General features: G+C 35.7%; 2 protein-coding genes and 1 long non-coding RNA gene across 5 annotated transcripts; all 3 read right to left on the bottom strand.

Annotated features, from left to right (window-relative positions):
* Positions 1–8,071: 8,071 nt before the first annotated feature.
* Positions 8,072–11,608, bottom strand: LOC113337353. Of its 2 annotated transcripts, none has more exons than XR_003354201.1 (5): positions 10,647–11,608; positions 10,133–10,219; positions 9,904–10,001; positions 9,679–9,805; positions 8,072–8,324 (listed from the first exon to the last, which is right to left on the bottom strand). It is a non-coding gene; the product is annotated as an uncharacterized LOC113337353 (long non-coding RNA). The 2 variants fall into 2 exon arrangements; XR_003354200.1 differs by having other exon boundaries at positions 10,655–11,608.
* Positions 11,609–12,557: 949 nt separating this feature from the next.
* Positions 12,558–14,285, bottom strand: LOC113337463. 2 transcript variants are annotated; one of them, XM_026583144.1, is made up of 6 exons: positions 14,272–14,285; positions 13,998–14,087; positions 13,685–13,866; positions 13,217–13,588; positions 12,916–13,128; positions 12,558–12,836 (listed from the first exon to the last, which is right to left on the bottom strand). In XM_026583144.1, exons 3-6 carry the CDS (start codon positions 13,742–13,744, stop codon positions 12,741–12,743), a joined length of 741 nt encoding a protein of 246 aa, XP_026438929.1. In that variant the 5' UTR covers positions 13,745–13,866; positions 13,998–14,087; positions 14,272–14,285; the 3' UTR covers positions 12,558–12,740. The 2 variants fall into 2 exon arrangements, with proteins under 2 accessions (XP_026438929.1, XP_026438930.1); XM_026583145.1 differs by having other exon boundaries at positions 12,916–13,125.
* LOC113337412 (ribosome biogenesis protein bms1-like) lies at positions 13,956–16,247 on the bottom strand. The gene is made up of 8 exons (XM_026583091.1): positions 16,190–16,247; positions 15,506–15,612; positions 15,315–15,380; positions 15,116–15,218; positions 14,900–15,021; positions 14,575–14,777; positions 14,272–14,440; positions 13,956–14,087 (listed from the first exon to the last, which is right to left on the bottom strand). The coding sequence occupies exons 2-8, from the start codon at positions 15,563–15,565 to the stop codon at positions 13,956–13,958; spliced, it is 855 nt and encodes a 284-aa protein (XP_026438876.1). The 5' UTR covers positions 15,566–15,612; positions 16,190–16,247.
* Between the last annotated feature and the right edge of the window lie 8,294 nt (positions 16,248–24,541).

Here is a 24,541-nt window from a genome sequence, read left to right as displayed (position 1 = left end):
ACCGTGGCTATAAAGTTCATGAACCGACTCGAGTGAATCACACCGTTTTTGCTTCAATTGTGTCTTGTGTAGTTACATAAGATTTTCTGGCAATTGAGAAACTCTCTAACTAGTTCATTTGAGTCATTTGAACTAGTTATGGTGAAGAAGAAGAATATGGTTGATATGAAGGTGATCATATAGCTAACCATTTGGTTGACTATTGTTGAACCAACAAATGTTAATGTTTGGGTACGGTTCATAAATCCAAAATTGGACATTTCATTTGTGTGTAACAACCTAAGTTTTCGATCCAACGATTGAGAAATATTAGCCTGAATCTAATCAGGTTTTCATCTAACGATGAATATTGAATGCTTTGTTACCAAGCTAACGTTGATTGCAAAAACCCTGATTTGAAAGTATATATAAGGGAGAACTCTAACAACTAGGAAAACCTAATCCCCTCACATTCTGTGTGATACTAGTTGTGCTGAGCTAGAGTCGATTCTCCTTTAACCTTTGGTTTCTTCTTCTAAACCAGGTTAACGACTTAGCGAATTCATTGGGATTGTGAAGCCAGACCGATATTACTTTTATTGTAGTTGTGTGATATGATCTTGTTGTTTCTATCGTTACGAGTACGATTGTAATAATTGGCTCGAGATTTACATCTCCGATCGGCAAGATAGAAAAAAAGTCACAAACATCTTCGTCTCATCGTTTGTGATTCCGCAATATCTTTTTTCGCTGCGTCGATTAAGATTATTGTGAGGTGATCAATAATACTAGGCTTTTCTTCGGGAATATAAGTCCGGGTTATTGATTGGTTCATGTTCACCTTGATTTATCAAAAGACGGAACAAAACTCGTAAGTATATCCGTGGGAGACGGATTTATCTATTACCGTCGAATTTTCTGTGTGATACAAATTTGCTTATTAAAGTCTTCGAATTTGGGTCGTAGCAACTCTTAGTTTTGGGTGAGATCAGCTAAGGGAATCAAGTGCGCAGTATCCTGCTGGGATCAGAGGCATAGGGAGCATAATTGTACCTTGGATCAGTGTGAGATTGATTGGGATTCAACTACAGTCCAGACCGAAGTTCGTTTGTAGGAGGCTAGTGTCTGTAGAGGCTTAATACAGTGTATGTTCAATCTGGACTAGGTCCCGAGGTTTTTCTGCATTTGCGGTTTCCTCGTTAACAAAATTTCTGGGGTCTGTGTTATTTCTATTCCGCATTATATTTGTTTATATAATTGAAATAATACATGTTGTGCATTTGAATCAATCAATTGGAAATCCGAACGTTGGTTGTTGATTGATATTGACTGATCCTTGGATATTTGTCTTTGGTACCATCCAAGTTTATCTCTCTTTGATAAAGACTCGCAGATTTCTATTTGCTTGAGTAAAGATAAAATCGAGAGATTGATATATAAACTCTTTGATATACTTTTCCCTAGATTGAGTCTGACTGTCTATTTGATTCTCTAAGAATTATATTGGAGTTTGTCCATACAGATTGCTAATCGAATTGTTAGGTGCGGTTGTTAGACCCCCACTTTATGAACTGAACCATTACTAAATTCAGTATTATTATCTACTCTTCTTTATATATTTTTGAGTATTTGTTTGGATAAAATGTAATTAGGTCTTTAAAGAAAAGAATGAGGTCTCTTAATAAGAAATACTAATTACCATATGCATTAATACTTATGTATGTATATGTTTTTCATGTTCTGATAAGTAATAATACACTGTATTAAAAACACATTTTATATCAAACAATTAAACAATGATATAAAAATTAAGTGTGTATAATATTGGTTTCAACTCACAGTGTTTTTAATTTTGTCCTCGTTTTATATTTTTAAAAACATTTCTTTTGTACCAACATCTAAAAAGGAAAACATCTGAAGAAATAAGGCAATATAGAAAGATAAATAATAGTTGAGGCAAGTCGCAAGGTAACAAAGTCAGTGTCCCAACAAGATGCTTGCTCCTTCAATCATCATCACTTTTTTCATCTTTTGAACCTGCAGATGTAAACCGGTTACAAAGAAGAATGTTGCTTTTATAATCATCAGTCTTTTTTGTTTTTCCTTTGCCTCCACTAGAGGCTTCTCCTTTGCCACCACAGATGGGTACTTGCGGTGGAAGGGTTTAGTATAATCAAGTGTTAAAGGCTTTCTTTGACTCGAGAAAAGAGTTATAGAGAGAAACAGAGAGATACAACGGTTTAGATATATTCAATCATATACTTGCGACGACATCAAAAAGTAACCATGCATCTCTGTTACGCTAAACAAAAGGTTAGTTATATTGGAAAATTCAAGAGAGATAAAGTAAAGAGATATTGTATGCGTGCATGTGTGTCTAAGGTTCAAAAGAAACAAGTTATTTTAGTTGTCTAAACATTTATACAAAAGAAAAATATCTCGAAACATCATGCATGTATAACACATGAGGAAATTTTCAAGAACTAAGTTATTGTTGATGAACGTGTAATATTCCGACGTAAATTGGCATTATTTTCCATTTTTAGTTATTTCGAACAATGGTTATTTTCTAACAGCTTAATATAGAGGTTTCTATTTGTAACCCTTTTTTCCTACGGGAAACCGTTAACCCGGGTAAAAAATTCTTAGAGAATTCTCCTCAACCAATGTTATCTTTTTCAAATTGGCTTCATTTTACTTGCATTTCAGTAAATGTTTTTCAAGGAAAAGAAGAAGATAAAGCACCATTAGAAAACTTGTTATACACTAACTAAGATATCGATGTGGCGTCAATACCATTATCTCTAGCTAAACAAAGTATGACAAAAATATTTCTTATTAATTTCTAACCTTTATTTGGAGGCTAAGATTTCTTATTATATAAAGTAGGCTATTTAAGTTGTATACACCTTTAGTTAACATGGTTGGTATAAAAAAATTGACGGTTTTGGCCTTATTTTTCTATTACATGTCATTTATCTAAACCTTATATTTAAAAATGTGGATTTGGAATTGGTGGATCCAACACAAAAATTATTTATTCAATAAGTGACATGTATTTGGAGAAAACTTTTGGTGGCAAAAAGCATGGTAAAAAGTATTTCGGGAACAAATCTCCCACTAAGTTTTTTACAAAAGAAAAAACATTGAAAAAAATAATTGCATAATAATATTCTTCGCTAAAAATATATTGATAAAAGTTTGAGGATCTTTTTTTTTCTTTTTTGAAGTGTGGCTAATCGACTAACCGTGTAAATCACTGAGTATCTCTGTAAGTGGAGTCTTTCTATGAATGCACTGTGATTCATTCACTATCTAATAGCTAGATTCTTCATGTCTAAGTTACTTTAATTGTTGTTTTCTTTTTTCCGAAAGCTTTACAATTTTCCAGAATGATATTTTTAGGTATGAAATTAAGTGAGTTCTTTACTAAATAAGTGGTGGGGACAATGTGTCTTGGGGGAAATTCACTGTAATAGTAAATGTTGGCTGAGGCAGTAAAGCACATGTCTTTGCAAGACCATATGATAGTAAAGCACATAATCGGAAGGGTTATTGGACAAATACCCGTTAATTTTGACAATGAACGTATTGTATTAGTTCATAATTACTGACTCTAGGTAGGATTAAAATTACTTATAATCAACAGGTGCGAACACATAACCTGTCGGTTGTAGTTGTATGCCTTAATTATGTTGAAACATGTAGATATAAATGTTCAAATACGCTGAGTTTTGTCCAAAGAAAGTACATAAAATGTGAGAATCAACTATATTTTCCAACCGACAGTTAACAAAATATATATCCACCGATTGCAACACTTAGACGTTTTTAAGATTCGCGAGGTTTGCCATATATTGGAATTGATGTAAATATCGACCAATCTTAGCCAAAAAAAAAACATTTGCTTCACTATAAATCTGCAAATATCACCTAATATCTGCCGATTGTTCTTGATATGGTCTTCATGAATGCTGAAAATCGAGCATATCAGTCGGTCGTGGTTTATATGAATTACATACTGCTTGTTCTTGATGTTCTTAGTGAATGAACATCAACTGTCGTGTACGCAAATACAGGCCGACTGTAGGTTATGTTTTTCATTTACATCGACAGGTAAATCACATAATATATTTCTGGTTGTTCTTAAACTCGAAAACCTAATTTTCCAATGATTCCAATATTTAATTGGAAGGGGAAGCTATTTCAGTTTTTAGGTTTGAATATATTTAATAAAATGGGAAGTATCATGTGGTGGAAGTTTGCAACCTTTAATTTAGGCGTTAAGATTTCTTATATTTGTACATTATACCTTTAAAAGTTAAAGAAAATGATGGAAAATGATTGATTCATTGATACAGTTGGTATAGAACAAATCCGATTTTGCTTGTTGCTTAATTTCGTGACATTTATAAAAACTTTAAAAAATGCTGAACCTAATTAGAATCGGTGGATCTTACGCAGTAATCATGATCAACTGATAATTAAGTTAAATGACATGTATTAGGGATGGAAAAAGGTGGGATAGTGGAGGCTTTTTGAGATCAAATGTCTCCTACTACATTTACATAAGGGATTTTTTTTCCTTCGTATTAACACTTTTCACGAAAGATCAACATTGTAACAACAGTATTCCGGCAGAACACATCGGAATCCCTATTAATTAGTTGGGGACAAAGTGATAAATTAATAATTAATAACAGAAATTAAAATCACGATGGGTCCCTTCCGAATTATAAGTAAATAACTTTCTAATTTATGTATAATTAGTTTTACATTTATGCTAATTTGGTAAATAATTATTCAATTTTGATTTGTTATTTTGTGAAATTGACGACACATTGAAATTCACCTTAGATTTTTCGTTATAGTGGAAAGATTTTTTTAGTGTTGTCATTCCTTGATGCAATAAAAAAACTATTCAATGTTTTCGGAGCTTTGATAGATTATTTACGTGAAGGTGGTTCTATAACTACTCTTTCATATTCGGTTTCCACATTATCACTTCCTATTTTCCAAGATACTCTCTATTATTTTCTTATCGGTCAACAAATACAAAATGGTATCCTCCTAAGGGTAGTTTCAAAAGGTGTTTAACGGCCATTCTATTACGAGTCCTTTAATAAAATTTGTAGTTCTTTAGTGCCTTCGCTACCTACCATTTCACTTGAAATCTTTAACATGGTGTTATCCATTGATCGAATACGATAAAGACATAATTTGCAGTCGCATAACGAGTGGGTCGCATAGGGTCGATTGTTTAAGCTGAAATGGAAAAGTTCATTTCGTCTAAAACATTAATCTTCTCGGGACTCGTCTTTCTTGCTTCCTAACCTTCTAAAAGCCTGCGATAGACAATGTAATGCATCTGAAAAGATCATATAAACCTCGTTTGACAAAGATGGATCTTTGATGTCGTGTTTGATGGCAAGAATTACACAAAGTCTCGCTAAGTTAGTAGGTTGTTACTTAATATATATTAATAATTATCATTTTATTATAAATTTAACAAAACTAGTCATGAAAACCCAAGGTGACCAAACTTGTGGTACAAAAATCTCACTCAAATGTTGGGATTCATTAAAACTCCAACTTAAACTAACTTGATACAAAAACCCCAAATTTTAAAAAATTGATACAAAAATCCCAAATTTCAAAATTGGTTTCATCAAATTCTATGAGGTTTTATCAAATTTTATGGTGAAACCAAATTTTGATTTCATCAAATTCTTTAGGGTTTTTGTGTTACTTTTGTTTTTTTGGGATTTTTGTGTTATTTTTGTTTTGACTGGTTTTTTGTGGATAGATAGTGACACCTTTGGAGTTATAACTCGCGGACCGAAAATTTAATATCGTATTAATAATGATAAATTTTATTGGTCCCGGAACTATTATTTTATAGAGGGTATATTGTATGCATTACTCGGGATTCAGCTGCAATATCATTTATTTTCCTGAAGATTTCGTGGTTAATGCAAGATCATTTTTCCCACTGCAAAAACACAGCCCAGGGGGCATGCACATGTTACAAAATATTCTTCCCTCTTCTGAATTACCATTCATCTCAGATCAACATTAATTCAAAAGTCATCATCCCCGATTCCAAACCATTCGATGCCTCTTATAAAACTAAACAAATCACAACCGGCAAAAAAAAGAAAAAAAAAACTGGGATGACTTGGTAAACGATTACCTAAGGCCGAAGGACAACAAGACTAACATAATCAATGTTCCGGTTTATCTAAGGTCATGTGGTTGAGCTTATTAGTCACACATTGTCCGGATTATCTAAGGTCATGTAGTTTATAATCCCTGGGGGCCACTTTAGTCATTGCCAAGTTGGAAACACAAAAATCTAACCTGATATCAGAGCAGGTTATTTGTGTCGAATCGTTTAACCGTACCTTTATTCCGCGTCATCCGATTTTATTGTCCACGCGTCACCCAAATTTATTGTCCACGTTTTAGATCCAATGAGGTTACACGTGAGGGAGCGTGTTGAGATTATTAGTCTCACATTTTTTAAAATTGGGTTTATAAAGCGCAAAGGTTATATTAAAGCTTAAACCTCAAAGAGGTCTACTACCTACAAGCCTAGATAGCTATGAAAAGAAATAAAAATTCCTCACCCAACGACTTTACCACCATACTACAATAACATATGCAATAAAATCTTGTGTAGGTCCATGAGGATACGGAGAGGACATCATAACCAACCCAGACCTAACTTCCGCAGGGGACCCATTACGATGCAACACCCGGTCCCGTATTATCTGGGTTATTTAAGGTCATGTGGTTCATAATCCTTACGGGTCACTCCAGTCATTGCCAATTGGTCTTAATTTTGAGTTAGAAGCCAAAAAAAAATCTAACATATAGGGAGAGAGTCCCGATGAACCAACTGAGATTAGGAGTGGCCATTGGTGGTGGTGGAGCAAGTCCGATATTATTAAGCAGCTGACCGATCGTGGTGGAAATTCTTATGTAAGGCGAGGAAACTTATACACTATTGTTATTAGTAATTTCTTTTTTCGTTTTCTTTTTCTTCTTTTTATTTGGATAGGCTAAAGTCGGACCCAGGCTGGTTAGACTAGCCCACCACTAGACCTAATCCCGTCAGACCTGTCTATATAACTAATTTAAATACAAACTTCTATGATGGGGATTGAATCCCTGATTTCCTCCTCACAGGAGTTGATGGGATATATGCTTTTGGACCCATTTTTATTGGTAAATCTAAAACATGTTTTACAAGTACAAATGTACAATACTTCTGTGTGTTAGTGTTACGATATCAACTCTCTCGTCTGGCTTTACCTGCTAGAAATTGAATTACTGTACTTATGATACTTTGACTACTGATAGACTTATGCGAATACCAAAGCGCAAATACTACCAACTAAAGAAAGTGCTTGCTTGTATTTGAAAGTATAAATGGATGATTCATTCAATGAACGTACATCGAATTACTCATTTGACAACTGATAGACAAATAAATGTATGCTTTGGAAAAGCACTGTACAAGGAAAATACATGAGTGGTAGAATGAACATTTTAACTTGAATTGTCATATGGTGCGAGTCGTGTGACCAAAAAATAACATCAGTATTTGTTGATCTCCGCATGTTTTCAAGGCTTCTGTTTAAGGTATCATTTCTTTGCATAGCCCACTTGGTTCTAGCTTTTAAGACCCCAATTTCAAATTTGTAATTTTACTCTTACTAAATGGCTCCGCTTTGCAAACTTTTGAAGAGAAGTAGTAACTGCTGATAACGCCTAAGAAGCCAATATAACACAATGAGTAAACCATTTTCCATGGCCAATTATTTCAAAAACATGAACAATCATTTTACAGTCACCTGGCAAAAAAGAAAGTGTTGCATTAACCACAGCAAAGAGAGCTTTCCTATTGCAACAAGAATTATTGAAAACACCAGCAAGATGCTGCCGGGAGTTTTCTTAGTGCTCGTGTAGTACAAAGAATTCTAACGCCCCCACAGAATTAAGATTTCTGACAAAAAAAAAAAACAACCAACAACCCTAGAAGGATCCCTTTAATTGCCTACTCATATATATTCTATTTGACCAAATGTAAGGCGGAAAAAAGAATAAAAAATAATCCCCTCCTGAGAAATAGAAAGTGCATCAATTGGGTTTGGCACCACAAGATCAAACTAACTTTCATGATTCTTGAAATGAAAACGTACACAAAATTACGAATAAATGTTCAACTTAATTAAATGTAAAAACACTAAATATTGCGGTGTTCATTGAATATCCACGCCCGCAGATCTTGAGAAGCACCAACTTCAACTTTCTTCTTCTGTCATAGCCGATCATATGCACTGCCATGAAAATATGTGCCCAATTATTACTTTATAATATCAAGTCTAAAGAATAGCTGCAGAAGCTATTAAGCCATTCGTAGCAAATATGTTCACTAATTTAACCACATATACTAGCCACTGATTCAACAGTATCCAATCCCACCATTAGCAAGAAGGAGATGCTGTCAGTATCAAGTATAAGACTATACTTGCAGCCTCCATATAAGGCTTCTGCAGTTTCTTACAGAGCCGAAAAAGCCCTCAAACCATCTACATGAAACCTAGTCAGACCTGAGCAAATAGAAGTGATAAACCATACAAACTAGGTATTTGCATAGTTTCAGTCGAACATAATTTCAGTTTAACAATTAAATGCTTTTATCATGGTTAACTAGCCTATGTATGGAACACACCAAGATTACTCCCTTCAATGCACTGGGTCACCCTCGACACATGCCCAGTGGTCTTAATACATTCAATTTCAGATACAGCGGCTCCCTACTCTCTACTGTTCGAACTAGAGAACTTAGGAAGGCAAAATAAAAAAACAAAAACATGTGCCACAGAGTAATGTAGATGATCAATCAAATTGACAACCTAAATTTATTATGTATGCAATAGAGTGCAAAATAGCCTAAGTCCGTCAAATGATAAAATGTTCAACAAATAAGTAACATCATTATGACTTTTTTGAGCTTATGACATACAGCTAACTGCTAGAAACTCTGAGATATTTTCATTATAAGACGAATGCATTATCTATCAAAAGTGAATATGCAGTAAAAATATGTGCAGAATTACTTTATAGAATCAAGTCTAGAGAATAGCTGACAGAAGCTATTAAGCATTATGACTTTTGAGCTTATGACATACTAGGAAATCCAATCCGCAGACTATTGTTGTTGGTAATAGCAGCAACAACAACAAAACCAACTCAAAAACATTCACTATTTTACTCCCTGAGTTCAACATCTCATTGGTTGATAAATGGTAGAGGCCATCATTGCCTGCACAAGCGTCTGGTAGAACAAAATGCTCAAGGAATATCTACTCCTTTACAAATAGCTTTTTAAAGCTAAATTCACAAAGTAAATCACCATGGTAAGGTTTATTTATATGAAAAAGGTAAAACAAAACAGTTGGGTTCTTCTAGTTTCTTGCAAATAGAATGCGTACCTATATCAAATGCAACTGTCCACTAAGTTGTTCTCTGTTTCTTTCCCTAGGTTATAATAAAGGGAATACCTCATAACTATAAAAAGTTATTGCTTTCATTTATAAACTCACCAAACCTCACAATGCGCATTTGAAAAATTCACCATAACCAGCTCAAAAGTCTAACAGCATCAAACTGCACACAACAGATGATTACCTGGGCACAAACGAAACAAGGGCAAAGGTAGAGAACTCCAGTTTATTTGCCACTCTCATCAATATCACCAATGTTAAGCTGCACATAAGCATGGTCTTTTGCAGTAATAATTCTATTTGTTGCAGAACTGCAAATATTCAACAAAAATACAATTCTTCTCAAAACCAACCAAAACTGAAAACGTAACCGAATCGTCAAATAAAAAAAAAGGAGGCAGAACAATACCATGTCCTGGAGATGTAAGGATCCCTTCTTTGTCCTTCTTCATTCATCATCTTGGCAAGATTTTGTAAGGCTATCAACAACTATATATAAATCAACTGCTGAAAGAAAAAGAAAAAAATAACATATAAATGGAGTTAAGATTTGATTTGGGCAATTAAGAGACTAATAGTTTGTGCTAATATGGATAACTTGGAGCTAGTAGTGTTACAAAAATTCCTTGTTCACTTACCAACTAGGTACATAAGATGTCTCATATTCACCATGCTCTTTTTTACGCTTTTGGACAGCTTAAAGCATTCTAATTTGTTTCATAAGTCTGCATATAGGAAGAGAAAGAATAAATTAGATTGCACTCTACTTGAAGTATATGGATTAGTTTGAATGGTCAATACTAAGCAAGTAGATTGAGTAGGCAGAAATGAAAGTTGTGTAAATTTGTGTGGCCGTATGAAATAGTGTCCAAAGGTTGTGTGTCATTATTGATTTGGACGAGAGCATAAGGAGCATAAACCAAACACCGGCAACAAGAAATTTTTTTTGAAGAAATATGGTGTAGACCCCAACAGAAGTGATCGTTTGGAAATCGCAACAGATAAGCCTTACGGCCAACTAGTTTGCACTACAGGGTTATCCTGGCTTCGTCCTCTTTCTGAAACTTCAGGGAGGCGAGTGATCCCCCTTGGGACTGTTTAAGTTAATCAAATGTCGACTTAAAAGATAAAATAAATATATAGTAGAGTTACCATGAGACCTGAAGTAGTGGCTGAGTCTCTGTGGTTGAACTGATCATGAAAATTTGACGCCTCCAAAGACGGAGTTTCTTGGCATTCTGCAACTGGGATAGTTGACTGTTGTGTTGTCCAAACTTAATGTGGTTTGAGATTCAGCTCCACAATCACCCCTCAATTTCTTCTGGATTGACAACCCTCACAACCAAAAGGCAAAAACCTTGTGCACACTTGACGATCTCCAGCTCTAAAATGTCTTTCTTAAAAACTTAACCCTTGTTGATTACCACCTCAGTTGAATCAAAACGTCTTTGTTAAACACTTAACAAGTGACAAAATACAGCATTTCGAAGAACTCTCTTACCATGTGGTGTTAGATCGCCATGGGAGGGAATTAAAATATATATATATATATATATATATATATATATATAAGATCTCCATGGGTCAGCTGCACCAACTCATATCTATTAGAAATTCAGATACAGAGTTAAGGTATGTTTTTCCGATCCCGCTCATACCAAGAACCAAAATCACTTATTAATAAAAACCCTCTTCTTCTTTTTCCTTTCTACTGCTATTGCCTTACTTGTTAGTAAGAACAACTTGCTTACTCTCTTAGATTTACTTTCAATTATTCTTTGAATAAACTGAATCTGAATGTGAATGTGAAAATTGAGATTCTTGTAAGCCTTGCATACCTTAAAGTTGTAAAGAATCTTGTAAACCATAGATTTACAGGTTAAAATTGAGATTTGTAATGAATCTTGTAAGCCTTAATTTGAAGTTTGTATAGATAGATCTGCATCAGAGATTTGTAATGAATCTTGTAAGCATTAACTACATACCTTGGAGTTGTTTGTATAGATAGATCTGAATCAGAGACAACCTCCTCTTCTTCAAACCCTAATTTGAAGTTTCAGCTCAAGACTGACCGGTCTTAACTAAGTGGGAAGGAAGATAATGTTTTTCGGTGGGTTTTCTCTCTTAAAAAGAAGTAAAAGAAAAAAAAAAAAAACCCAATCAGGGGTTAGTCAAGTTAGCCAGAAGTCCGACACTCAAATAGGAGGTCAGCAGTCTCCGCTCAAACGTAACTATACTAACTTTAACATGGGTTTCAGACGGGTCGAGGTTGCTCAGTAAGAAGTAAACCGGTGGCTACGCTGTCAGGGACAGGACGGGCCTATGCCGTAGCATCAAAAAAAATTATATTAAATAGAAGTAAAAAAAATAAAGTGATTTTTAAAATTACCATCTTGATTTACTATTTACACCGGGATGTACAGAGAACAAGGCTGGATATTGTCTTTTCCCAATTTTGGGCAAGAAAAGTTGTTTTAACCCTTCAAGCTTGGAAGGTTCTACAATGAATTAAGATATGACAGTACTCCTAACCTTGCCGTTACACTTCAAACCGATATCTTGTTTTATGCATTAACACGATGAATAGAGAACAAGAGCAAGCATATAAATCCATGGGATTTTCGTATTTTCTCATCCACAAGGCAGGAGATGAACAACTGTTTCCCAATAATCCAGCCAGCCTCTACTTCGTCTCAGGCGTCCTTAGATGGAGCAACTGTAATGTTTCCGTCCCCTGACTTAGGGCGGAACAACGTAGCGGTGAGGAAGGGTACCCGCCAAAGGCGGGTGTGATAACATGGTCGGCCCATCTTACAAGCCGTCGAGTCGTTTATAAGTGCCAAACCGGAGTTTTTTTTTCTTCCAGAGTTTATAAGTGAAAAAACGGACGCTGAGTTTTTGTTTGGCCAAGGTCAGCGCTTTTGACTTACACGGCAATAGAGTCTTCATATGGATTGTTTTCTAAATCATGGTGCTTGGCCTTGACCTTCAAAATTCCAATTTGGATACAAAAAATCAAAAATATTAAAAAGTGCAAAGTAGAGTATAGTATTATTGATTGCATTTCAAATCAAAACATAGAACTTGATTGTGGTTAAACCATACTAAACTTTAAACCCATTTGTGGCAAGTAAGCAAAGGGATCGCTTAAATACAGATTTTAATGCCAGATCCACAGGCCAATTTTAAACTAGTTCGCAACAGCAATGTTCCCTCCATATTTCTTTCTTTCTTCCTTCCTGGTCCTCAATTGGCAACAGCTATATTCCCTGTCTTTCTCTCGAAAAATCTAGTAGGCATCCCACGAGTTATATTGTTACGAATATCCTGCTCCTTCTTTTTCTGTAAATCATACTAAATCAGATGTTAGACACCATCAAACCATCAACAATTAAAACAATAAATATCCTCAACTTGTTACCTGGTACGCCTCAAGAAACTCCGCCCTGTTAGCAAAATGCATACGTTCGAGAATTATCACAGCACGCCATGGTTCATCCGTCTTCCGCTTCTGACAAGTAAGCTTGAGCTTATCCTCTAGTATCGTTGACATCTTTTTTCTCAGATCCTCGTCTGCTATCTTTCTTTCCCGAGAACCCCACACCACGTGTGCTTTACTTTTCTCGCTTTCCTTCTGCCGCGAAACAACAAAGAGTTAGATATGAACAGCTAAATGTGAAAATTAGCAGCTTAAATTATCTCAGTCAAGATTAGGAGCTAACCGTGTCATCTGTCCAAACACGGTCGCTTGGTTCCAGGGATGTCATTAATGGGTTGAATAAGCTATGATCCTCGTTGATGTCACAATATGGGGCATTGGTAAAACCGAGTACTGCACCGGTTGCTTGAATGCGAAAAGCTGCCTTGCTATCTGCCAGACTCTGTACAGCAACAACTCCAGTTCCAGGAGTTTCAAAAGGGCCCCAAAACGTTGCACAACACGGCTTGTCTTCAGGGGTGAATTCGAGAGTTTCATGCAAGTCTTCTGTGGCATAGATAGGTATCGTCACATACCTTCTCCATCCAACTGAAACAATGATAGGATCATTTGTCCTCAATGATTTCATATACAAACTGTGTCTCTCAAATCTCGCCTGGAAAACAAAAAATGTATGAACATCGCTAACAAAATATTTAAGTATGCACATAAACTCTCTTCCCTTTTACCAATTAGAAAAGGATATACTGACCAAGATACGTTCGACAGTTTTTTTGCATGGCTGATACCTCCAACGAGAATAGGATGACATGGATCACGATTATTAACCATCTCACAAGGAACATCGCAGATCTTAAACTTTAGATAAGCCCCTACTCTGATAATCTCTTTCTTCATGTGAGTTTCCTCATCAAGATGTTCGGGTATATCGATCTGCATCAGAAACGAAATAATTGTTCCCACCAAATATCAGAATACCACCTTTCTATAGTCTAGAAGATAGATATGAAGAACTGTTTATCTCAACCAAAGAGAGTCAAAACTAAAATATCTGCAGTTGGTACCTTTGGATCATCAATATGCGGTAATGGGCGAGGTTCAGCTACACTTGCCACGCCAGCTAAAGGGAAGTCACCGACGCCGGCAATATGCACCTGAGGTAACAGTACCACTAAGTTAGTTTGTATACCGATGGAACAAAATGCAAGTAAATAAGTGTCTTTTTTTTTGTTCCGATTATTCCGTACGTTGATGAGCCCTATATAAAAAAAGTTCACAAACTTTATCACCTAAAAATAAAAGCAAGATCGTCATCACTTAATGTAATAGAAGTAGTACCTCGGTTTCTTTTTTACCGCAGTTTTTATCCAAGTGCAATCTTTCTGTAGGAGTGACATCTTCAAAACAATCTACCAGCACATAAGGATTTGCAGCTCGCCATGACATAGGATGGAATTCCATACCCAATATGAAGCTTGCCAGTTTGGAAATATCAATCTCCAGATACCTGTTAACCACAAACAAGCTGGATACGAAATCATGCTGTACATTCCTTTCATCTTCCTTTTACTGTTTCCGTAACTCCGTCGATTCAATCAAAAAACAGAAGCTAGTTAGATATGTTGATCCAAATATACTTACATCTTTTCATCTTCATCTGAAGCAGATAAGCAGAATATTTGTGCTTCTTCATGTATTTCATTCCTAAAAAGTTTTTTGAAACGCGCTGTTCGCATTTCTTCAATCTTTACATCTTTATTTAAAAAGCAGTCAAGATTTGTAAACACCCCAATAAGCTTGGGCATGCCGTGAACTTTTAAAAGGTTAACAAACTCGAGTGTTTCCTGAGATCAACAGTGGCATATTCCAGTAAGGCGAACTTATTGGTTAATAGCTAGCTTGTGAACATACATAGAAGGAACACAATTAAAATACGATAAATCACAAAAGTAAAAGTGTAACATACCATTTCAAACCCATAACTCACGTCGATGAGCAGTATGATTGCGTCGGCATACTTTGAAGCATCAATCATGCCATTGACATTGTTAGGACACTCCACAAACTGTATCCGTCTTTGTTCTTCGCCTAAAAACAAAAGGCACAATGAGTCTGTCTGTGAAACTAATACGACAGACAGATGTGGTCTAGTTAATAGAATAAGTAAGAAAAGAAAACATACCTGAGCCGACGACAATCGTAATGGGGCCTGGGGTGGTGTCATCGGTAAGATTATGGTTGGTATAATGCTTTACTAGAGATTTGATCAACAAGGATTTCCCAACCTACAAAGTCGATCCCATTTTTAGGCCTTAAAATTCAAATCGGAATTTCCATCCGGTAAAAACACTAATCTCAATCACTACTAATTAATTACTTACCTTGGGAGGTCCATGAACAACAATAACATAAGGAGCAGGTGGAGTAATTGGCTCTATCTTCTTATACTGCAAGAAGAAAGGACAATAATTTATAATTATACCAATCCATATTACTAGGAAATTTAGACCCTAAAAAGAAAGGGAAAAAAAATCTAAATCGAAGAAGCAAAGGGGGAGAGAGCAGTATATACGTTTGATATGTTCTTCTGGTTGTTAGCCTGCCGTTTCCTCTTCTTGTTGATTTTCTCCATTTAACGTAACAAAAACGTATATAAGTTGGATCAAAGATCCAATAAAACTACAGTAGAAATTCTTTAAATTAATAGCCCTGAAACTAGAGAAATCTATTAATTTAACGAGTTAAATTTTAGCTTGTACAAGTCTAATTAGGATCATTAAATATTATTATTTTAAAAAGATAATTAATTTAACGAGTTTTAATTTAAAAAATTTCTTACTGTAACGTGAAATCAAAAACTTGGATAAGCAGAGCAATAACTTCCACAAGTATAAGGCTGGATGTAGAATTCCACAATGCTACTATATACCTTAAATATTTCATAATAACATTGAAACTATAAAAACGAAAGGAGCTAGCGGTTGTCGGCCGTTTTCTTTATTCTAATATAAAAAAACCAATATGTATTGTCCCTCTCCCGTGTCGATTTTAAAATAAAAAAATAAAAAAAGATAAATAACATTCTGTCTAAACAGGATTTGTCTTCCCTAATGAAGCTAATCCAGATTAAAAACACAACAAAACATGCCAATCACTAACCAACGGGTAACAAAATACAGATATTCTAATGCCAGATTCACAGACCAATTTTAATAAAGAGAACCACAGGAACTAACAAACGCAATAATAGAAGTACCTTAGTTCCTTTATTCTTGATATCACAACCCCGGAGATAACCATGAAAAACATCAAGACCTAAATCGGTATCATGATTGTCCAAAGTACTCACATCAACATCAGAAGAAATAACATATTGTGACTTAGGCATGGAATCAGGCACAACTAATTCATTTTCAATTATAGGAACATTAGTGTCTACAGAAGATTCAATTTTTCCTACGTCATGCTCATCTTCAAAGAACAATTGTACAAGCCCCAAATCAATCTCAAAATCATATGAGTTGCAATGATTATTAGAATTAGAAGAAACAACATTCATGAAGGTCGAGGGCGAGAAACCATATGTTATTGAATTTCCACAATATTTTCATGTTCTTCTAACATAACATCATCATCATAATCATCATCATGGTAACATGCATATTGGTCCCTATTAACAATTGTGGTGTCCTTAGTCGACTCATGTTCCTCTAGGTTAGGTTCATATTCAACATTATTTACATGAATGGGACTAGACACTTCATTAGGGACAACAAACATCTTATCATGAATTTTCTCCATTTGTATATTAAGCAACATCTGATCTAAACATGCCTGAATTCGCAATTCACATCTAGCATTACTTTGATCAATGAGTCTGAGATCTTCTATGATAGATTCGTAATTCATAGGAGTACAAAATTCTTTATGTTCAAATTGTGGTGATTGGTACATGTGTGCGTGGTCATTAGGGTTTATAAAAGACTGATCGCAACCCTCAAAGGATTGATTATGGTCCCAATGACTACCAGCCTCACAATTTGTGGGCATTTCATAATTTGGATTTTCATGGGACTCTCTAAATTGTCTAAAATCATGCAACATATAACAGTTCTCAACAGGATGGTCTAAACCACCACATAAGGTACATGCATAGATTTCAGGTTGTGTTGGTTGATACATGTGTGAATAGTTATCAGGGTATATGTATTGAGGCTCAAGACTATGAAAATGTCCATAACAATCCCTATAACTATTGACATCATGGTCTGTAGGAGGCTCATAATGTGGCGCATGCCCATAAGCAAGTTCTCTAAGAGATTTATTTCCATCCCCAGAAGCAGACCAAAATTCTGACATGATTAAGCTCACACGCTAGGTAACTATGTTACAAAGCCCACTATTTGGTTTTAATGGGTCTGGATTTTTCGAATTTGGTTTTTTGTGGGAAACATTTGGTTTTCATGGGTTTAGAAAGAAATTGGTTTTAATGGGTTTTAAAATCTGGATTTCAATGGGTTTGAAAAAACTTTGGTTTTTAATGGGTTCTGAAAACTTTTGGTTTTAATGGGATAAAGAATTTGAGTACACGGCCCACTATTTGCAGCCCACAGTCAGTGAAAGCCTTCCAAATTTCAGTGATCGAGGCCCAGCTGGGTTCAGCTGGGTTTTGGGTTTACAGTTTAGCCAAAATACGAGGCCCAAATGGGCTTGGAAAATGTTTTTCAATTTTTGTTTCGGTTAAGCCCATAGTGCAGGAGTTTAAATTTGCAGTTGGGTTTAAGCCCACAGTTCAGAAACAAAGTGCAATTGGGTTTGAAAATTTTCAGAAACAGAATGTGCTACAAGCCCAGAAGTTAAGTGGGAGAAAACAATACCAAACCCAGTAAACTGGGTAAAATGCTCAATTGCTTTTGGTCTCACAGCCCACGAGCTCCTGTCTCTGTTTTGCTCCTCTGGCCTTAACAGCAGCAACTCCTCTCCTTGGCAGCAGCAAGCAGCAACAGCAGCAGGCAGCAGCAACAGCAGCTCCTGTCTCTGTTTTGCTCCTCTGGCCTTAACAGCAGCAACTCCTCTCCTTGGCAGCAGCAGCAGCAGCAGCAACAGCAGCAGTTCCACAGCCTCAGCTCCACAGCAGCACAGCAGGAGAAGCACAGCAGGAGAAGCACATGTACTTGCTAACTCAACAAAAGCTTCAGATTCCAGAGTTGTGCAGTTTAAGCAATTGAGAAGAGATTATGCAAATGTCTAAGATGATGCAGTGATGCTACAGCTACACAGAATGGAAATGATAATGATACAGAACAGAATGCTAATGCTAGGATGCAAGGTATAGCTAAGTAGCAAAGTTAATGAACAACTACAGATGATTACTAACTAATATTTACAAGACTAAAATGATTACTAAGTTACAACTACAGATGCTAAAATGCTATTAACTACAGCATGAGATGCAGGTGGTAGACAGATGCAAATGGCAGAAAATTATGCAAGTTATGCAAGATATGCAACTGCACAGAAAAGCAAGGCAAAGAAAAATTTTCAACTACACAGCAGGTTATACAGCCAAAGGAAAAACAGCAAATATGCTTACACTAAATGCACAGTAAGTTAGCTAAGATGTATGTAAAGAAAAACTAAGATGAACAGCAAGGAAAACAGAAAACAGCAAAGCAAGATACACAAAGCTTCAACCACACAGCAGCCAAGTCCCCGGCAACGGCGCCAAAAACTTGGTAGACTTGTGAAGTTACCTACAACTATGAGTTATAACTGCAAGTGCACAGTTGTCTATTGTAGTGTGTGTGTGCAAGAACAGGTCGAATCCACAGGGACAAGGTGGGTGCTAAAGTTGAAGCTATGATCTTATACTAACTGATTTCTAAGTGACAAAAGTGACAAAAGAGATTTTTGGTTGTGCTAACACACAACTCACAGTTGATTTCAGTAACTAAACTAAGGACAGAGAACACTACAGACTACTGGTGACTGAAACTAGTTTGAGTAAGATGAATAACAGTTGTGAGAAGGCAAGCTAAGGTCTTGATTCCACCATTAACCTACACTATGAACTCAGCTGATAGCATCATTCTTGTCCTTATAGCAGGTAAGGGTGAAGATTCTAGTCTTCCCTTTTACCTAAGGTGTTTCACCAGTGGATGAATCAGTCACAACTAAGATATCAACCCTAAGCACTAACTATCTAACTAAAGCACAACTAGTCAGAGGATTCATAACGGTCTCTAAGGCATGAGTTGTGGTATAATCACATAGTTTTATCCTAACTACAATGCATACATGGCATGCACTGTGAGAGCAAAATGTGACATACCAAGATTGAAACTTTTCTAGAACAATTTAAGCATTCAAGAATCATACAAACAGCATAAATAACATAGTACAAAGCTATGGTTTCATCTCAACCTTAGCTTAGTGAACTAAAACATGATCAAATTATACTACTGGATGAAACATCTGAAATGGTAAAATTACAGAACACTAAGAGCTTGGTGCTCTGGCTAGACCGGGCATGATTTTTACAGCACAAAAAACACCTCTATTTATACATCAATTTCACCCCACAGTGACAGCAGAAATTAGGGTTTAAAAATTCATGAATTGATGGGTCAATTTCTTACCCATTCCGACTGATTTCCACTCCATGCTTCTAGGATTTAGCATCTTCAATCCCTACGTTCATGGCTCTCAACCTATTTCTTCAATTTCACACGCCAACAATGAATAGGGATGTGTGAAATCGATGAAATCGATTGATTGACATCAGAGAAAGTTGGTGGTGATGATGGGTTTTGGTTTCTGTTCTTGTAGGGTGGTTCAGGAAGGTGGTAGGGGTGAGGCAGAGCTCGAGGTGGCGGTGGGAGGGGAAAGTGGTTGCAGAGCTCTCTGCAAACGGTGAGGGGAGGAAGAGGAAATCGATATTTTTGGATAGAGGGAGTGTTTGGCTGGAGCTCGAGTAGGGGAAGTGGTGTTAGGTGCTCGTGTGTTGGACAGGAGTAGAAAATTTGATGGTCGGAGTGGAGAAGACGTCGGATGATTTGTAGATGGATCAGATCCGACGGTTAATAGTTGAGACGGGCTTGGGTTACGATATAGATTTGGGTTAGAGTTTTGGGCTTTGGGTATGCCAAGCCCATATCTTCTTTAAGAACAATTCTTCCTCTTCAAGCCCACTTCTAGCCTCTGAGACTTGTGTACACATTCTTCGTTGCCTTTCTGCAGAATTCTTCACCATTTCTCTACCTTTTCTTTGCTCTTTTCACTCAGCAATTCATCCAAGCTTTATTTAATACCTAAAAAATACAAAATTAATTAATAAAAGTATTTATTTTTGGAAACAACGAAAACACAGAATATGGGAAAAATGGAGAGTTAGCGCACAAAAGATGAGTTAAATGCCAATAAAAATGTGCCGATATATACAATATTTGGCACTCATCAATTGGACCCTAGTGAACTATTAACTTCAATTGGATCTGGTGAATCGACAGCCATCCTAAAAGCCGGTTAACTTTCAAAATGGTTTGGATCTGGTGAGTCGAAGGACATCCTAAATGCATATTGACTGCTCCCAATTTCTAAATCTCTATAAGATGTGTATAATTCATCCTCATCCTCTTCTTCTACCTGCTCTTTAGAGAAAGAGTAGTGAGCATCTGCCATTTCAAAATTGAAATCCGGCCTTGTCTTAAATTCTGATAATTTTTGGTTTACCACAACTTGTAAATAACCCGATTCAGGTGGGAAATTTTCAAGAGTTGGTGAAATTTCTTAGAACAATATTTTTCCTAGGATAGTAGTTTCTTGTGTTTCAGGTACAATTTCAAAGGTTTCACTCTCATTAGTTTCAATTCAATAGTTTTCAGAAGAAAAAGCATCCATGAAAATATCCTCCCTATTTAGTACTGACATAGGCGAGTTGTTACCTGTGATGCCATTCTAGCATCAGAGACTAACATCTCATCAATTTGTTTCCCAAACAGGACCTTGACCTCTGGATCCCAAACTTTGAGAATCAGGCTCATGTATTTCAGTTTCCTCATTAACGTCATAAATACCTTCTAGTTCTCTATTGCTTAATAGAGCACACGACTCCACCAGATGACTCAACCTATAGCAGTTATTACAGATTCTGATGGGAGATTTATATAGTAAAGATAAATATCGAGCGGTTTGGAGTTAATTAAGTGAAAAAAGTTTGGGGAAAATGTTTAAAAAAAAAGCCCTAGGTAATGTTTTGCAGCGGGAAAAATGACATTGCATTTGCCACCAAATTTTCTTCAATTTTTTTTTTTTATTTTATGGTGAGGAATAGTGGTCTTGGACTACATCCTTAACCTCTAAGAAGTTATTTTTGATAATTATGGGGATTGAACACATACCTCCTCAGTGATAGGGATCATGCCACCATCAGATGGTCTGATGGTTGGCAACTAAAAAATAAATAAGTTGGTCCTTCTTTCATCGATATGTCTTGGACGAAGAAAGCATAGGTGGAGAAAACACGATATAATAAACTCATTGGATTCTAATGTGTAACTGCAGGAAACCCTACAGTACCTCCCAAAGATGAATCATGTGGATTCTAATGAGTTAATAGAGATTTATCACGTCAAGACTCACATCCAAGTAGACAAACTAAATAGCACAAGAGATTTATGTGGTTAAGTGCAGAGCAGTTAATATCGTGCATCGGTATCGTATCAGCGAGGTTCGATACACCTAATAGCGGTTTTTATCAGTGATACACAATTAACTTTGTAGTTTTATAATTTTTAGGTAGATGTGCATGAAGTTACTCAAAGTTTGAATGGAAAGCATTTATAATGTAAAAACATCAATTAAATTAGTTTCACTTGATAACCTAACACCCCCAAACACATAATTTGAATGAAGAGAAAAACTAAAACAAAAGGACAAAGAAAAATTATAATAAATACATTTGAAAGCTTACTGATATTGTCGGCTGACACCGTGACCGATAAGGTCGATATTATCGAATATTCATGTATCACTGATATTTTGTGTATCGTCTAGGTTAAAGGTGATACACTATAAATTGTGATATTATTGACCAATACGAACGTTATAAACTACATTGGTTTGGTGATAAATCTTACATACACGTGGTGATTTTAATATAATTGTTAGAGGAATACACGATTATGATTTTTTAAATTTTCAACTCTAGTATAAAAATCAAAGCTATAATAAAAACCATAAAAAACGGTGGGACGGTCTTGGTTTCTAAAATTATAAACCGAAAATGGTCTGGAATGGTTTTTCATAGAAACATTGGTTTGATTCTTGGGTTTGGCACAAACACAAACCAAAACGGACCACGGGAAGCCCTATTAACTCATATTAGTGCCATATAATTTCCAACTCCTCCTTTGCATGTAAAATATTGATTATCCTTTTTGCTTCAGAAACTCGGTGTTATGACCTTGTGTCCTTAAATGAAATAAAACTTCTTCATTCAACACGTCCATGCATATTAATATGGAAAGACAATTTTATTTTTGCGAGCTCCGGATCTTTCACGTAACTAGTTCCCAAACTTGTGCTTTTATAAATTTGGGCCATTAATTCCAAAATGCCATCATCCCATTTGCCTACTTGCATCCTCCACGCACCAAATGGGCTCCACCTAGGGGTGTCCATGCTCGGTTTTCAATCCAGACCAAACCGAGAAAAAAAACCAAAAATTCAGAGACCGAAATTCCAGAAACCAAAAAACCAATTCCAGGTGGTTGGTTTTGGTTTGACGTTACAAAAGAATCAAAAACCCAAAAAAATCAACAACCGAAAATAAATAAAAACCAGAATAATATATAAACAACTTCCTATCATACTTTTTTTTTGAAGCATACTTTCTATCATACTATAATATATATAAACCTCAATGAGCCCACCCATAAATAAAAAAAAATTCTAACTAGAATCAAAGCTAATATTGGATCATACTATAATATATCTTTCATAGGTTATGATTTGTTGTAGGTTTGTCAATAAGATGATTTTATTCACTTATAATAAACTAAATTTTGAATTCTAGTTATAAAATCAAAGCTATAATGAAAACCAGAAAAAACCGAGAAACCAAAAATCCAGTGGGACGGTTTTGGTTTCTAATATTATAAACCGAGCATGGTCTGGGTTGGATTTTGGTTTCTCATCGGAAACATTGGTTTGGTTCTTGGGTTTTGCACACACGCAAACCAAACCGGACCATGGGAATCCCTAGCTCGACCTACTAACTCGTACTGAATGAATTGTATCAATTCCTGGTTGGTTGCGTTCGTTCATAGGTGTCTTGAGATAATTTATTTTTCCTTCATTTTGTTGGCGAAGTCCGCATACTCGTCGAATTGAGTTTTATTCATTAAATATGCACAAAATAAAGAAATAATAAATATAAATTAAGATGTAAAAATGACTTGTTTACACACTTATTATCATTTTAAATACTTAACCACACATTCAAACATAAACATCGATCTTTTGGTAGTGTTTTACACGTGTTTCAATCTTATATAGTGGGTACATATTCCGAAAATGAGAAAAGTGCTGATATGATAAGAATTTTATACTTCACTCAGATACAACCTTTAGGTGTTAAAGCCCAGCGATGCATCCACTTGGCAATGACTATTTTTTCTCCTCGATGAGTACAACATATATCTATACAAACCAACATGATCCGATTGCTTGCCAAGTTGGACGCCTACCTCTCACACTTAAGGTGAATTTCCACTCTAGAAATTTGAAAATCTAATAAAAACTCCTTTTATGTAACCAAAAAGAAATACAAAAAATAATAATAAAAAAATTATTCCCTCTTATGTATCCAAAACCGGGACATATGCAATAAACATTCCTGTTATGTATCCATGTTCATATTAAAAAAAAATCAGTAATGATTCTTGGCACACCGTCAAAATAAACCATCCTCAAAACTTTCTCATACATGGAGCACACATGGCGGTTAAAAGTCAATCCAAGTGAAAAAACCTCATCAGAATGTGAAAACTTGTGTCGTACTTCTGAGCAATTGATATTGATTTCTATAGTTTTACTCAATCTCGTCTATTCAAATTAGATATACACAATATTTACAAGATCTTTGTTCCCTCTAGAACCTGTGACTCTTCGACTTCTTCTCCTTTTTCTTTCTTCTGCATATTTTTACCCTAAAAAGGAAACGGGAGGATTTATACCTAAATAGCTATTATAACTCGTTGGTTGTAAATAAGATTCACAGTAATGAGATCTGCACAGTTATCGCAAAAATATTGGTCGAAATAAATAAGCCCATACTTCAGTTCACTATAAGCCCATACCAAAGTGTTTTCGTGCTTAACCGGCCATACATGACAACATAGTTGTGCCAGCGGGAAGGTTTCACCATATAAGAACATCCCCACCAACCAAAAAACCTAACATTGGCATATTGCATTAAAACAAGACTTTAAGAAAGCATATGATAGTATGGACTGGGACTCATACATGCCACCCTCAGCAAATTAGGATTCCCACAAAGGTTCATCGACTGGGTCATAGCGTGTGTCTCATCAGTCACATACTCATA

Source organism: Papaver somniferum, unplaced genomic scaffold (genome assembly GCF_003573695.1).
Source record: "Papaver somniferum cultivar HN1 unplaced genomic scaffold, ASM357369v1 unplaced-scaffold_16, whole genome shotgun sequence".
Lineage (NCBI taxonomy): Eukaryota > Viridiplantae > Streptophyta > Magnoliopsida > Ranunculales > Papaveraceae > Papaver > Papaver somniferum.
The sequence above is the reverse complement of the archived record's forward strand: the minus strand, read 5'-3'. Positions and strand labels throughout refer to the sequence as shown.

Excerpts from the sequence above, each read along its gene's own strand:
- LOC113337463 (XM_026583144.1), bottom strand. The coding sequence starts at position 13,744 with ATGTCATCCTATTCTCGTTGGAGGTATCAGCCATGCAAAAAAACTGTC. Across the intron at positions 13,589-13,684 it reads AAACTGTCGAACGTATCTTG|GCGAGATTTGAGAGACACAG; the intron begins GTCAGTATATCC and ends TTTGTTTTCCAG. Across the intron at positions 13,129-13,216 it reads GTGTTTGGACAGATGACACG|AAGGAAAGCGAGAAAAGTAA; the intron begins GTTAGCTCCTAA and ends GTTTCGCGGCAG.
- LOC113337412 (XM_026583091.1), bottom strand. The coding sequence starts at position 15,565 with ATGGAGAAAATCAACAAGAAGAGGAAACGGCAGGCTAACAACCAGAAG. Across the intron at positions 15,022-15,115 it reads TACGATTGTCGTCGGCTCAG|GCGAAGAACAAAGACGGATA; the intron begins GTATGTTTTCTT and ends TTTTGTTTTTAG. Across the intron at positions 14,778-14,899 it reads TGAGTTATGGGTTTGAAATG|GAAACACTCGAGTTTGTTAA; the intron begins GTATGTTACACT and ends TGTTGATCTCAG.